This window comes from Esox lucius, chromosome 1 (genome assembly GCF_011004845.1).
Source record: "Esox lucius isolate fEsoLuc1 chromosome 1, fEsoLuc1.pri, whole genome shotgun sequence".
Lineage (NCBI taxonomy): Eukaryota > Metazoa > Chordata > Actinopteri > Esociformes > Esocidae > Esox > Esox lucius.
In genome coordinates, this window is record NC_047569.1 from 2208581 (window position 1) to 2222924 (window position 14344).

General features: G+C 41.1%; 1 protein-coding gene across 5 annotated transcripts in view; it reads right to left on the reverse strand.

Annotated features, from left to right (window-relative positions):
• col4a4 (collagen, type IV, alpha 4) overlaps positions 1-14344 on the reverse strand; it is a 295816-nt gene that overhangs the window by 220440 nt on the left and 61032 nt on the right. For all 5 annotated transcript variants that reach the window (XM_034292008.1, XM_034292010.1, XM_034292005.1 and 2 more), the window contains 5 exons: positions 4400-4462; positions 4212-4247; positions 3901-3942; positions 3739-3819; positions 3162-3206 (listed from right to left, as the gene is read on the reverse strand). In XM_034292008.1, the coding sequence (XP_034147899.1) occupies positions 3162-3206; positions 3739-3819; positions 3901-3942; positions 4212-4247; positions 4400-4462 (267 nt within the window). The remainder of the gene's footprint in view (positions 1-3161; positions 3207-3738; positions 3820-3900; positions 3943-4211; positions 4248-4399; positions 4463-14344) is intronic.

Genomic DNA, 14344 nt, shown 5'->3' on the forward strand with positions numbered 1-14344 from the left:
TGTGCGTGTCATGTTTTATGTGCTCCTGAACTCCTGAATATTTCGTAGTGCCCGGCGCGCCGTTTTGCTTTCTTTGCTTTTGTGCCTCCGTCTCCCTCCTTGAAGCATGACAGCAGTCTTTTGTAATAGTTTTCTGCGAGGCCCTGAATTCTTGCAGGTGGTATAGCTACCCATTCGTCTTGGTAAAATGCTTCCAGGTCATGCAAAGTCTTTGGTCTTCTTGCATGAACCGCACGTTTGAGATCTCCCCAGAGTGACTCGATGATATTAAGGTCAGGAGACTGATGGCCACTCCAGAACCTTCACCTTTTTCTGCTGCAACCACTGGAGGGTCAACTTGGCCTTGTGCTTTGGATCATTGTAGTGCTAAAAAGTCCAAGAGCATCCCATGCGCAGCATTCATGCATAAGAATGAAAATTGTCTGCTAATATTTTCTGATAACGTGTTACATTCATCTTGCCATACATTTTCACAAGATTCCCTGTGCTTTTAGAGCTCACACATCCCCAATACATCAGGGAGCCACCACCATGCTTCACAGTGGGGATGGTATTCTTTTCACTATAGGCCTTGTTGACCCCTCTCCAAACATAGCACTCATGGTTGTGACCATAAAGCTCTATTTGGTCTCGTCACTCCAAATTACACTATGCCAGAAGCTGTGAGGCATGTGAAGGTGTTGTCGGGCATATTGTAACCAGGCTTTTTTGTGACAATGGCACAGTAAAGGTTTCTTTCTGGCAACACGACCATGTAGCTCATAGTCATATTTTGCTCCTTGAAACAACCACACCATCGTTTTCCAGAGCAGCCTGTATTTCTCCTGAGGTTACCTGAGGGTTTTTCTTTGTATCCTGAACAATTCTTCTCACAGTTTTGCCTGAAATCTTTCTTGGTCTACCTGACCTTGGCTTGGTATCAAGATACCTCTGAATTAACAGTTCTGACTGACATTTGCAAGGTATTGGATATCTTTTCCATCTTTATAAAGTTCAATTACCTTGGTACGCAGGTCTTTTGACAGTTCATTTCTGCTCCTCTAGCCTCATCAGTGGATCCACATGAGAGCTAACAAACTCATTGACTATTAATACACAGACACTAGTTGCAATTTAAAAAGCCAAGTGTGAGAAATTCAACTTTAATTGCCATTTTCACCTGTGTGTGTCACCTTGTGTATCTGTAAGAAGGCCAAACATTCAAGAGTATGTTAAGTTTTGATCAGGGCCATTTTGGTTATTTCTGTCATCATTATGATTTAAAAAGGATCCAAACAACTATGTGATAATATATGGCTTCATATGATCACTATCCTTAATTGCATGATCAGTCATATTTTAAAATAATTTCTGCCAGGGTATGCACACTTATGAGCACAACTGTAAAATCACTACTCTGATTGACCTGACTGTCGGTACATAGGTGTCTCATAAGTGCCTCCCTATAGAGTGATAAGAAATAAGAGATACATTGCCAGATGGCAGAACAGTGACCGTAAAAATGTGCTTAATGAAAATTTCCCTTACAGTGGAAATGTTATGAAACCTATAAAAATTTTATTCTACTCAACAATAACTCTTATTAACCTTTCCAGTGGCATACATGTCTTCTATACATCTCCCTATTGGTAAAAAGCTAAGAGAGAAAATAAAAGATGGCAGACAAAATGGCTGACCAGTGTAAAAACTATTGATGCACAAACTTCATTTGTGAGAAATATTATGGCACACTGAAAATATTGACCACCTATACCTACCATACAGACACCCGTCCCAATTCCTTGACCAGGGGAACCACTAGCCACGCCTTAATGTATTTCTTCAACAATGATGACATTTCCACCCAAACTGACCTAAAACGCTGATTCTTTCTGTACATGCCTCATTCCCCAGGAGATACAAAATTGCCTCAAGAAACTAACATGCATCTTGGATTTTTGGGTGTTAAATGCTAAGTGAAAAAATACAAGAAAGTGGACAAACATGTACATAAAGTTAACTACTAATTTGATTGACTTGCCCTTTGGCCCACAGGTGTCACATACATGACTCCCTATAGGCTAATAAGGAATAAGAGATACATTGCAAGATGGTGGCCAAAATGGCTAACCAGTATAAAACAAATGCATCCATAAACTTGATGAGTGCATTACATTAGGGCACAATTAAAATATAGACCATGTATACCTACCTCACAGACACCGGACCTGATTTTTTCTCCACAATGACACTTTCAGTTTAACTGATAAAGTTAAACTGACTTACGTTTCTTACTAAGTTTACCCCCACCACAAATAGCGTCTATGTATGGCGTTTGCCACAGGCCGTTTTAACAGCGTATTAGCCAGTAATAAGCTTTACCGGTACCTACTAACTTATTGGAATAGTAATAAGAATTTAGCAATTGCTAGCGAGTCTCCCAAAGCTATTTAATTTCATGGCATAAGAATGTATTTTTTTTCTTTCATGGCATAACAACACATTTTTTCTTTCATTTGTGAATGACATTGATACAATAACTATCAATAAAGGTGACGCTAACAAACTTTTTAATCAAGTGAAAAGACGAGAGAATTGTGGAAGCTACCAGAAATAAATAATAAATGTCGAACTTAGGTCTTCCACATGAGAGGCACTATCTTTAACCACTACGCCACGGCATTACATGTTTCAGCAGTTGCTAGACACCATTGAGCATTGTGTTAAATTGGCTAACGTTTCTTATTAAGTTTACCTCCACCATAGCATCTATGAACTGTATTGCTTTTGCCACTGGAAGTTTTAACAGCTTATTAGCCAGTAATAGGCTTACTAGTATCTACTAACTTCCTAGGAATAATCATAAGAATTGAGCAATTGCTAGCGAGACTGAAGATTAACTTTTCCATGCCAGAAACAGTCAACAGCAATATAACCGTATACAGTAACTACTGTATGTTGTATCTATCCTGACACAAAACGCATGCATGGATGCGTACTTCGAAAATCAGGCGCGATATAACCGTAAACTGTCAGCCAGCCAGCCACTCACTCACTCACTCAGTAAGAGACATTCGCTCTTTTTGGCTGGCTCCGCTTACACGGTCTGGCAAAAAGAAGACAGACAGACATTCATGCACAGAGTAATAGTGATTTACATGCAGCAGGCTCTGAATACTCACATCCTCGGCCCTAGGTCCACACTCTCCCTTTACTCCTTTCATTCCCTGCAATAAAACAGAGAATACAAATTAGAACCATTAAATTATGTATAGAATAGATAGTCTATTATCCATACTTTTTAAATTAATCTTTGTTTTTTTCCAATAACTCAAGACCAAACCTGGTCTTCCAGCTGCTGATCCACCTCATTATCATCTAGTGTAACCGCCACAATAGTGGACATACAATTTGTCACATTTTAGAAAGGGAGATGGAGGCAGTCGCAGAATGTCGAAGCATTCCTCATTAATAAACAAAACAAAGAAAGCAAAAGGGAGTGCCGGGCACTACCAGATACTCAGGAGTTCAGGAGTTCAGGGACACACAACATATGACAGGCACACAAGCACAATGACCAACAGCAACAGGGAGAAAATGGCCGAACTAAATACACAGACAAACGAGGAGAACAGAAACAGGTGGGGCTAAACACAGGTGAAATGAATATACCGATTAACTGAAACAAGAACAGGAAAGACCAAACAGAAAACACGAAGTGGAACAGTCCCCTCAGGCAGGGACCGTTACACAATTCACCTTGCTTCCTTTTATGTAGTACTCTTCAGGGGGGTCCACATACTCAAACGGTCCTGGGGGTCCTTGCATACCCGGGTCCCCCTATGACACACACATATGAAGATGGCAGTACATGAACCGAACATAAAATGACGGTGTGGTAGAAACTTGTGGGTTCCTTACTTCATCCCCTTTTTCTCCTGGGCATGGACTCCCTTTCTGTCCCTGGAAATGTGACAGGGAAACAGAATTATTGACAGAGAAATTAAGAGAGAGAACATGTTACAGTATGATTGTCATGAATATGCTGAATCATGAGATAGCCTTTGCGGAGTGGTGTGTCCTTAGTTTCATATCATTTTGGTTGCATTAAACAAAGAGGTTATGAAATTGTGCCATGAAATGATATATGTTTATCCCTTTTAACATGTACAGTAACATTTGCAAATGTGGGGTAAAGGTAAGCTAGCTGGTAGATAAAAGTATAAACTTACAGGCGGACCTCTCAGGCCTGGTGAACCGGTTAAACCCTGTACAAACAAATTCAAGGTGACTAAGACTTTCTGAGCACACATAATACAGTGGGAAAAAAACTATATTTGAGTACTAAATGGCACCCTCTGACATATTCAGTTTGCTAGATGGGGAATGATGTGGAATTTGGAATGTAATTTATACTCACATCTAATCCATCTAATCCAACTGGTCCAATTGGTCCCCTAGGGCCACAAATGCCTTGAGTGCCCTGTAAAACACAAAAACGTATGTCAACCTCTAACAAAAAACAAATACATCCACAAAACACACAGTGGTAGCATAGCCATTGCCGAGTAGCCAAGCTCTCATTTGGCACCAAGTCCTGGGCCACTGGGACCTTTAGGACTTAGGGACAACGGATGTTGTGTTTTAGGAGGACAGAAAAAACAAATGTTTTTTCATTATTAGTTTAAAAAATCCTGTCTTCAAAGAGGTTCTCAATTGAATTCAGGGGCCTGTTGCACAAAACCAGGATAAGGAATTAAGCCGGGATATCCAAGTTATCCTGGATTAATTTAGCTTTGACTTGGTTGCACAAAAGCAGGCTGAATTAAACCCAGCCAAGTAACCATGGAGATTTATTCTTTGCAGCTAGCCTGCTCCAGAGCAGGCTAACAGCCAGGCTAAGATTAATCCTGCAGTCTTGTGTTAAATCAGCTGCCGCTCTGATCCGAAATAAACATCTTTAACAGTTGTTCCGTTGTCTGAAAGTGTTCTGCTTTATTGTTATTAACATGCATTACTTGTCACTATTGCTGTGACAAGTTTGATTTAAATCCTACTATTGCAGTTTAGATGTTTTGAAATGGTTGATGAATTTGCAACGGGGATTTCAATTAAGTCAGTGATGAGGGCAATATATGAAGTTCCATTCACCTGTGTTTCTCCCTGCACCATGGCATGCCCATTTCTGAATGACGTTTTGGATGAAGAAGCGCTGATATTTAGACGTGCTTTCAAACGTGAGAGGGTGTTTCGGGACAGATCAGACCCTTTAGCTTTTCCCGACGAGTACCTGCATGAGACGTATCGATTTACTGGAGATGGAATCCGTTATTGTGTGGCACTGCGTTTTTTTAGAAGCGGCATGTTTTTATATGCCGTGGGTGATGCCGAAATTCTAAATGAAGGCACTATTTGCCGTTGTGTCAGAAGTGTGTTTGGCACTGAAATCCTTGGCACACATCTTTATTACCTTCGCTGGCCACAGAAGAATGTACTTCATCAAAGATTTCTACAAGATTGCAGGTAACATGAATTACAGATTACAAAAACGTGTTACATTACAACAGTCACAGGATATCCTCAGACTATTTTGTGTTACAGCTTTCCCTAATGTCATTGGTGCGCTGGACTGCAAACAGATCCGCATTAAACGCCCCTCAGGGGCCCACGAGGGAGATTATGTCAACAGAAAATCCTTCCACAGTATCAATGTTCAGGTAAAAATTATTTAGTTACTGTCCACTAGCCCAAATGTATTCTGTGCATGACATGTATACTGAATAGGAAACATTGCATTGTTTCAGATCTGTGATGCTGCCTGCATCATTACCAATGTGGAGGCAAAGTGGCCTGGGTCTGTCCATGACTCCCGAGTTTTTAGGTCCAGTACCATTTCCCAGCGGCTATCACAAGGTAGGCCACACACATTTCACTGATAAACACAATTGCGTCAAAGGTTTTACTTGTGTAGTTGTAATGATTACATTTTGTATTCTCAGGTGAATTCTCTGGCATTCTGGTGGGAGACAAGGGTTATGCCTGTGAGACATACCTTCTCACTCCCCTTGCAGACCCTCAGACAGCAGCAAAGCAAGGATACAATCTTGCCCATGCAAGAACAAGTGCCCGAATTGAGATGGCATTTGGCCTTCTCAAGTCACAATTTCAGTGTCTCCACCACCTGAGGGTCACCCCAGACAGGGCCTGTGACATTACTGTAGCCTGCACGGTCCAACACAATATTGCCTGTCTGAGAAAGGAAAGGGGTCCAGCAGTGGCACCGGAGATTGAGTGGGACAATGCAGCTATATTCCCAGATGACATTAATGGCAGGCTGGTCAGAGACCAATACATTATTTCAGATGAGTGATTTCATTGTCTTGTCCTTCTTTAATAAAGGATTGTTTGTGTTACTCCTTAATTAGGCCTAATGTTTTATTCTATATTATAGTAGCTTACTTTGGTTTCATAACCTCAATTTTCATGTCCCCTCACTGAACCAATAACGTTGCATAGTGTAGTGTACATTCATCACACAGGGAACACCACAACACTTCTTGAGCTTTTTATTTTAGTCATGTCCCTTGTCAGTTTGGAGCTTGGGAGAAAGAGAGAAAGAAAGGCATGATTAATACATTGTTTTACAGATGAGCTAACAGTGTGGATTGAAGTCACTTTTTCTAGTTTCTGGATTTTCCTCAGTGTTCTATTCTTGATTTCTATACCAAGGTCCAGATCCTGGAGAGTCCTTTTACTTACAGCAATCTGTGCATCTGCCAGCTCTATTTGCTTGTTCAGATGTCATGTATACAGACATCTTACAGTTAGTGAATTCTGTAAACCACCCATTGATTAGAACAGCAGGAATTGTGCATAATTCAGATTTCCATTAGCCCATACTTACTATGTTGCCAGGCTGGCTGTCAGACTGTACTGCGTCTGGATCCTGTTACATACAGATCCTTCCAACACAGGCCTTCCTTGGTTCAAATCAATCAGCTGGGGTGAAGTCTGGAGCTGCCCCCCCCCCCACCCCAAATGGTATGGTTTCTACATACCATTTGCACACCGTTAAGAATTAAGGCACTTACCAACCTGCAAAATGTTTTTATATTTGATCTTTACTTGTTGCCAGGTTCTTTTTTTGCCCACTCACATTTGTTCTGTATGAACATTAATTGTAGGAAGATATTTAGACATAGCTTCTAGAGATTTGTGCACATGGTTGTAAAACATTCTCGCATGAGAGTTTGAAATTAAGCCTAGTCTTTAGGGTAAATTTCCTGAGGAACATTAATTCCCTCTGCTCACTTTTATAGCAAAGTAGGCTAAATAATATGTTATTTATATTGTGCTTTACATGTTAGGCTACTCAAAGACACATACAGTACAACCAGCACATTTAGCACACAACGAGATACAGCACTGAAACCGACACATAAAACAAGTATATTAAAAGCAATTAAAACAGTGTACAACTTTTCTAGAAAGTAGATATTTTTAAATCCTTACGCATTCAGTCGGTCCGCTATTGTCTGCCAGCCTTTTTCTCTCTGTTTAATAACAGCCGCCGTATTTCCTTTTCTGCATATTATATGCTTTACCTCCTCATAACTTTCCATAATTAGTTTCTGCTCCTCGGGTGAAAAATATGCCGCAAGCGTCTTCTCCATCTCTGAATCAGTGAATCTGTGATCGATACCGTGGTCTATTTAAGAACGCCGTGGACGTGTACTTATCCCGACTATCTACACCTGGTTTGACATAGCTTCACCTTCTCATCCTGGCTCGGCAAACGTGCAACCGATTAAGCCGCGATGAGCGGATCACGCTAAGTCAAGCTGCACTTTTTCAGTTATCCTGGATTTCTTCATTCTACTTTTGTGCAACAGGCCCCAGGTCTGGGGAACGTTATGTCTGGTAAACGGCATCAATGCCTTCATCATCCAGGAACTGCCTACACACTCTGGCCTTGTGATGCTGGGCATTGTCCTGCACCAGGAGGAATCCAGGGCCCACTGTACCAGCGTAAGGTCTGACAATGGGTCTGAGGATATCATCCCGGGTACGTAACAGCAGTCAGGGTACCAGCAGTAGTAGATTTCAGGAGCAGGACATGACATCCTCTTTGTGACTAATGACCAACATAAGAGCATGTACAACTAGATGATAGGCCTATCTGGTTGGTATGATTATGGTCATGACGCTTCTCCTGTGACAAATAGCAAACATGAACCCTACGTGCCTAGATAGCTACGTTTGCTAATTCTGATCTGTACCCATCAATAACTGGAATAAATCGCAAAACAGTGAACACCTTTCCCGATTATTGATTTCTGGATATGAAAGTTGAAATAGGTTTGTAAATAATTATTAATATACTTGTAATTTAAGATATCATTATAGTATATAATATAATATATTGAATATAATTCATAATCTTTTTTTATATAATATAGGTTACCTTTTTTAGAAAATGTGAAACAAGGCCTACTTGGTAAAAAAAACTTTTCAAAGCATTTTTATTGATCTGTCCAGGTATATACCAGGTATTTTAGGGTGAACTTAATTTCATTTCAACCAGAAATCCAAGGACTGATTTACTGACCAATGACAATCTCTGAGTGGGCAAAACATTGTTAAAACATAGCAGCTAACACTGGGAATGCAATGGAGCTAGTGCAGAAGCCGGTCAAATTAGTGTTTAGACCACCTCACAAAGCATGAAAAACAAAGGTACGCAAACACACTGTAAGTCAGCACCTGCTGCGTTATTTAGTTCATTAAAAACAGTGACATCAGAGCTGAACTTTGGGGATGTGTACTATAACAGTGTTTCCCAACCAGTGTGCCGCGGCACACTAGTGTGCCGTGAGATATCGTCAGGTGTGCCGTGGGAAATTATCTAATATCACCTAATTAACCATTGTCGGGTGTCTGTGTAATAAAGTGTGGCAGATAAAAAAAAAAAAACGCATTTATTAAAAAACAGAAAACAAATATTTCCCAAAAAAACAGTTCTTCATGCTTTGGCTTTTGCCTACTATACACTTTGTGAGTACTTTGGTTCCACTTTAAGGAGGGTAATCGCGACACGTGACAGTGGCAGTTTGGGATCACAGCAAGACGAGCAAGTGACAGTGATGGAGAAGTTTTTGAGAAGAGAAAATGCAAATGACGAACAGGGCCCTGGGCAAAATTCGGACCCAGATGAAGGCCCTAGTATGAGTAGTCGACAAAAGAAAAGACGGTGAGCTCGAGGCAATACAGTGAAAGCTATCTTTCATTTGGATTTTCTTTCACCAGGGATGCAACGGCACGGACTCCGCTGTGCTTGGTGTGGTGAGAACCTATCCAATAACGCCATGGTGCCAAGCAAGCTTAAACCCCATCTCCAAACTAAACACCCTTCCGTTCAAAACAAGCCGATGGACTATTTTGTACGCTTACATACAAACAATGAGAAACAGGCAACTTCTTTTAGAAAAACCACAAAGGTAAACGAGAGAGCCCTCAAAGCTAGATACCTTGTTGCTGAACTTGTAGCTAAACATTAATAGCTGTGGCAGAAACATTAATACTGCCAGCTTGTAAAGCCATTGTAAAAGAGATGCTCGGCCCTAAAGCTAAACTTTGCTGATCTTCCTTTGGACAGTTTTTGGTTATCTGTTGCCAAGGAGTTCCCCATTCTAGCCAACAAAGCTATTTTGACATTTCTCCCGTTTTCAACCAAATATCTGTGTGAGCTGAGCTTCTCAAGCTTGACTGTGATAAAAACTAAAAACAGGGAGAGACTGAGAGCTGTTGAGGAAGAGCTTAGTGTGTGTCTTTCTACCATTACTGCCAGGATATCCATTTTGTGTTCATCGAAACAGCCCCAGGTATAAATACATTAAAAAACGATTATTAACTATATGTATTATAATAAAGGTCATCTAATCTAATATGTACTGTGTTAGAGTGTCATTTTGTGTCATTTTGGTTGGTGGTGTGCCCCAGGATTTTGTAAATGTAAAAAATGTGCCGCGGCTCAAAAAATTTGGGAAACACTGTACTATAATATACAGTGGGGAGAACAAGTATTTGATACACTGCCGATTTTGCAGGTTTTCCCACTTACAGAGCATGTAGAGGTCTGTAATTTTTATCATAGGTACTCTTCAACTGTGAGAGACGGAATCTAAAAATCACATTGTATGATTTTTAAATAATTAATTTGCATTTTATTGCATGACATAAGTATTTGATCACCTACCAACCAGTAAAATTTCCGGTTCTCACAGACCTTCATAATAACCAATTTCCAAAAGCTTTATTTTCTAATGCAGCAAATGTAAAGGTCACTTGCCATTAGTGTTCTCATCATCTCGTCTCAGGTCTAGATCAGGCAAAAAAACATCATCAACGTCACACATTGTTAACTCTTTCCAGGCAGCATGGGCAAATTGCCCGTTTGCCTTAGAACTCCATGGATAGACTCCACGAACAAATCACCACAGTTGTCCACCATTGCCTCCTTTAGGTTTTGCTGTGCATTGGGGTTACGGTTATACACTCTCCCCCGCTTCATCCTAGTCCTCTTCCTCTCCGTTGTCTTGCAACTGCAGCACTGTTAGGATGCATTATTCCAAAGCACATGGACATGCCACTAGGCCCTATTGATTGAGCCTGCAATTCTGATTAGTGAGTTAAAATGTTTGAGGCTTAGTGTTTGCACCTGGAGAAAGGTGAGGTCTTTGAGTTTAAGTTGTGATGACTTGAAATAATTATAATGAGAGCAAGTGTCTTTGCTGAATGAATATGTAATTCAATTAATTATTAATATAAGGTTTTTGTATAAGGTTTTTCAGAAAGAGTTTTGAATATTGAAACGTGTGGAAATGGGTGAATAGTGTTTACAGTTATGGGAAAGGTGGGTGGGAATGGCTTTAGGTTTGGGAATGGCTTAAGTGTATGTTTTCGTGCTACGTGACCCATCTAGATAACTTACTATAAATTACTATGCTTAGTAGTTCCCTATTTATGAAATTTAGCACCGTTTTACATCATTTTAATTATAATAACGATGTACACATTTAGTTCTGTCGACATACTAGAGGGATGTGTAAGGGTTTTTAGAAAAAAAATTGGTGGCATTGATTTTATAATGAGAAGCAAATACAAACTGAGCTACCAGTGATCTGCTTCCATCTAGTGGCCATTTGGTGTACAACCTTGAAATAATATGGATGTATATGGAAAGATTGTTCCATATAAATTTTAATGAAACAACAAATTTTGAATAAAACATACATTTATGTAAAGTTAGGGTCCTATAGGTTCATGTGTTTCATTTCAACAAAGTTATTAACTTGCAAAATGACTGCCTTGGTAGTTCTAGTGTACAAACAACACAGTTATTCCATTATGACATGGTGTTACTGCAAGAAAGAAAAGACCCATTATCTTTGGCACCGTGTGCTTGTTAATCCACACGGTATCAGACAAACAGCATTTGTACCTTTGTTTATATCAAGCTAGACAAGACAGTCTAAAAATCAAACCCTGGCCCAATGGTTCAACCTAATACTACTACTTCACCTCACATTGTAGTTACACCTACCTTGCAACAGTACATTTCTCAAGTATGCTCAAACATTAGTTTTTTATCTATTGTCCTAATTTATTTTAGGAACATGCATGAATTGCTTTTAATTGTCCATCATCCAAACTCAACCACATTTTAAAAACAAAACATATATTCAAACATATATTCCATGTCGGCTATATAAATGCCGACATTGAATTGGCATGTTGACCCTCAACTTTAAAAACGTTTAGGCTTTTGGGTTGCTTACATTTGTGCTCATGAGTTTGTATACCTGTGCAGAAATTGTGACATTTTGTCATTGATTTTGAAAATATGACTGATCATGCAAGGATAAGGATATGAAGCCATTTATTATCACATAGTAGTTTGAATCCGTTTTAAATCATAATGATAACAGAAATCACCCTAATGGCCCTGATCAAGCGCTTAAATACCTTTGTTTGCCAGTCAGCACTATTCAATCACTTATTAAGAAATAGATTCCTTGATACCAAGCCAAGGTCGGGTAGACTAAGAAAGATTTCAGCCCAAACTGCCAGAAGAGTTATTAGGGATACAAAGAAAAACCCACAGATAATCTCAGGAGAAATACAGGCTGCTCTGGAAAAAGACAATGTAGTTGTTTCAAAGAGCACAATACGATGACACTTGAACAGTAATGAGCTGCATGGTCGAATTGCCAGAAAGAAGCCTTTACTGCACCAAAGCCACAAAAAAGCCTGGTTACAATATGCCCGACAACACCTTGACACGCCTCACAGCTTCTGGCACACTATAATTTGGAGTGACGAGACCAAAATAGACCTTTATGGTCACAACCATAAGCGCTATGTTTGGAGAGGGGTCAACAAGGTCTCAAGTGAACAGAATACCATCCCCACTGTGAAGCATGGTGGTGGCTCACTGAGGTTTTGGGGTTGTGTGAGCTCTAAAAGCACAGGGAATCTTGTGAAAATGTATGGCAAGATGAATGCAGCATGTTATCAAAAAATACTGGCAGACAATTTGCTATCTTCTTCACGAAAGCTGTGCATGGGACGCTCTTAGACTTTCCAGTCAGTACAGGAAGTCTGCCAAAAAGGTATGCCACACTGAACTTAAATAAATAATGTCACATTGCATAAGGTTGTTGAAATATTACACTGCGAATGCACGCCGTAATCAAAGCTAAAGGCGGTCCAACGAAATATTAGTGTGCAACTTTTTTGTTGGGCCAGTCAGTGTATTTTTCAAGTCTGCTCATGAAATACATGTGAATAGCACACAGCCAATCTGGTCAATTGACATAAAAGTTCCAATAAGTGCTAACAGCTATGCATTTAACATGATCAGATCAAGTTGCCACAGTGAATCTGGACTGCTTTGCCCCGCCCATAGGCCAGTGCTTCTAGTGCCTCCTACAGGCAAAAGACATTTTCAAAGGCCCATAACCAATTTCCACCCCAATTGACCTAGAATGCTGATTCTTTGCGCAAATGCCTCATTCCCCAGAAGTTACAAAACTGCATCAAGGTCCTATCATTTTGGATATTTTGTACAGTGAACATTTCATGAAAACTTAAGAAAACTACATAAAATAAACAATAACCCTGATTGACCTGGGAGTTGGCAGACAAAACGGCTGATCAGTGTAAAACAAATGCATGAAACTTCATGTGTGCATTACATTAGGGCACAATAAAAATTGACCTGATTCCTCCACAGGGGGTGCCACAGGCAATGCCCTAATTAACTTTTCACAATGAAAACTATTTGCTTCATTCTCCAGGATGTATAAAATAGCATTAGGACATATCATGTCTGCCATCTTGGATATAATTTACAGTGAAAATTTCATATGGGGTGGACCATAAGGGGTCGGTGCGTAGAGGATCGGCATCCTGATCCCTGGACACGGAAACTAGCTCTAGGGACGTGGAACGTCACCTCGCTGGCGGGGAAGGAGCCTGAGATCGTGCGTGAGGTTGAGAGGTTCCGACTAGAGATATTTCTCTACGCACGGCTTGGGCTCTGGAACCACACTCCTTGAGAGAGGATGGACTCTTCACCACTCTGGAGTTGCCCATGGTGAGAGGCGGCGGGCTGGTGTGGGTTTGCTCATAGCTCCCCAGCTCTGCCGCCATGTATTGGAGTTCACCCCGGTGAACGAGAGGGTCGTTTCCCTGCGCCTACGGGTCGGGGATAGGTCTCTCACTGTTGTTTGTGCCTACGGGCCGAATGGCAGTGCAGAGTACCCGACCTTCTTGGAGTCTCTGGGAAGGGTGCTGGAAAGTCTACTGGGGGACTTCAACGCCCACGTGGGCAACGACAGTGACACCTGGAGGGGCGTGATTGGGAGGAAAGGCCCCCCTGATCTGAACCTGAGCGGTGTTCTGTGCTAGTCACAGTTTGTCCATAACGAACACCATGTTCAAGCATAAGGGTGTCCATCAGTGCATGTGGCACCAGGACACCCTAGGCCATAGGTCGATGATCGACTTTGTTGTCGTTTCATCTGACCTGCGACCGTATGCCTTGGACACTCGGGTGAAGAGAGGGGCGGAGCTGTCAACTGATCACCACCTGGTGGTGAGTTGGATCCGATGGCGGGGGAGGAAGCTGGACAGACTCGGCAGACCCAAGCGTACTGTAAGGGTCTGCTGGAAACGTCTGGCCGAGTCTCCTGTCAGAGAGATCTTTAACTCCCACCTCCGCAGAGCTTCGACTGGATCCCGAGGGAGGCTGGAGATATTGAGTCCGAGTGGACCATGTTCTCCACCGCCATTGTTGAAGCGG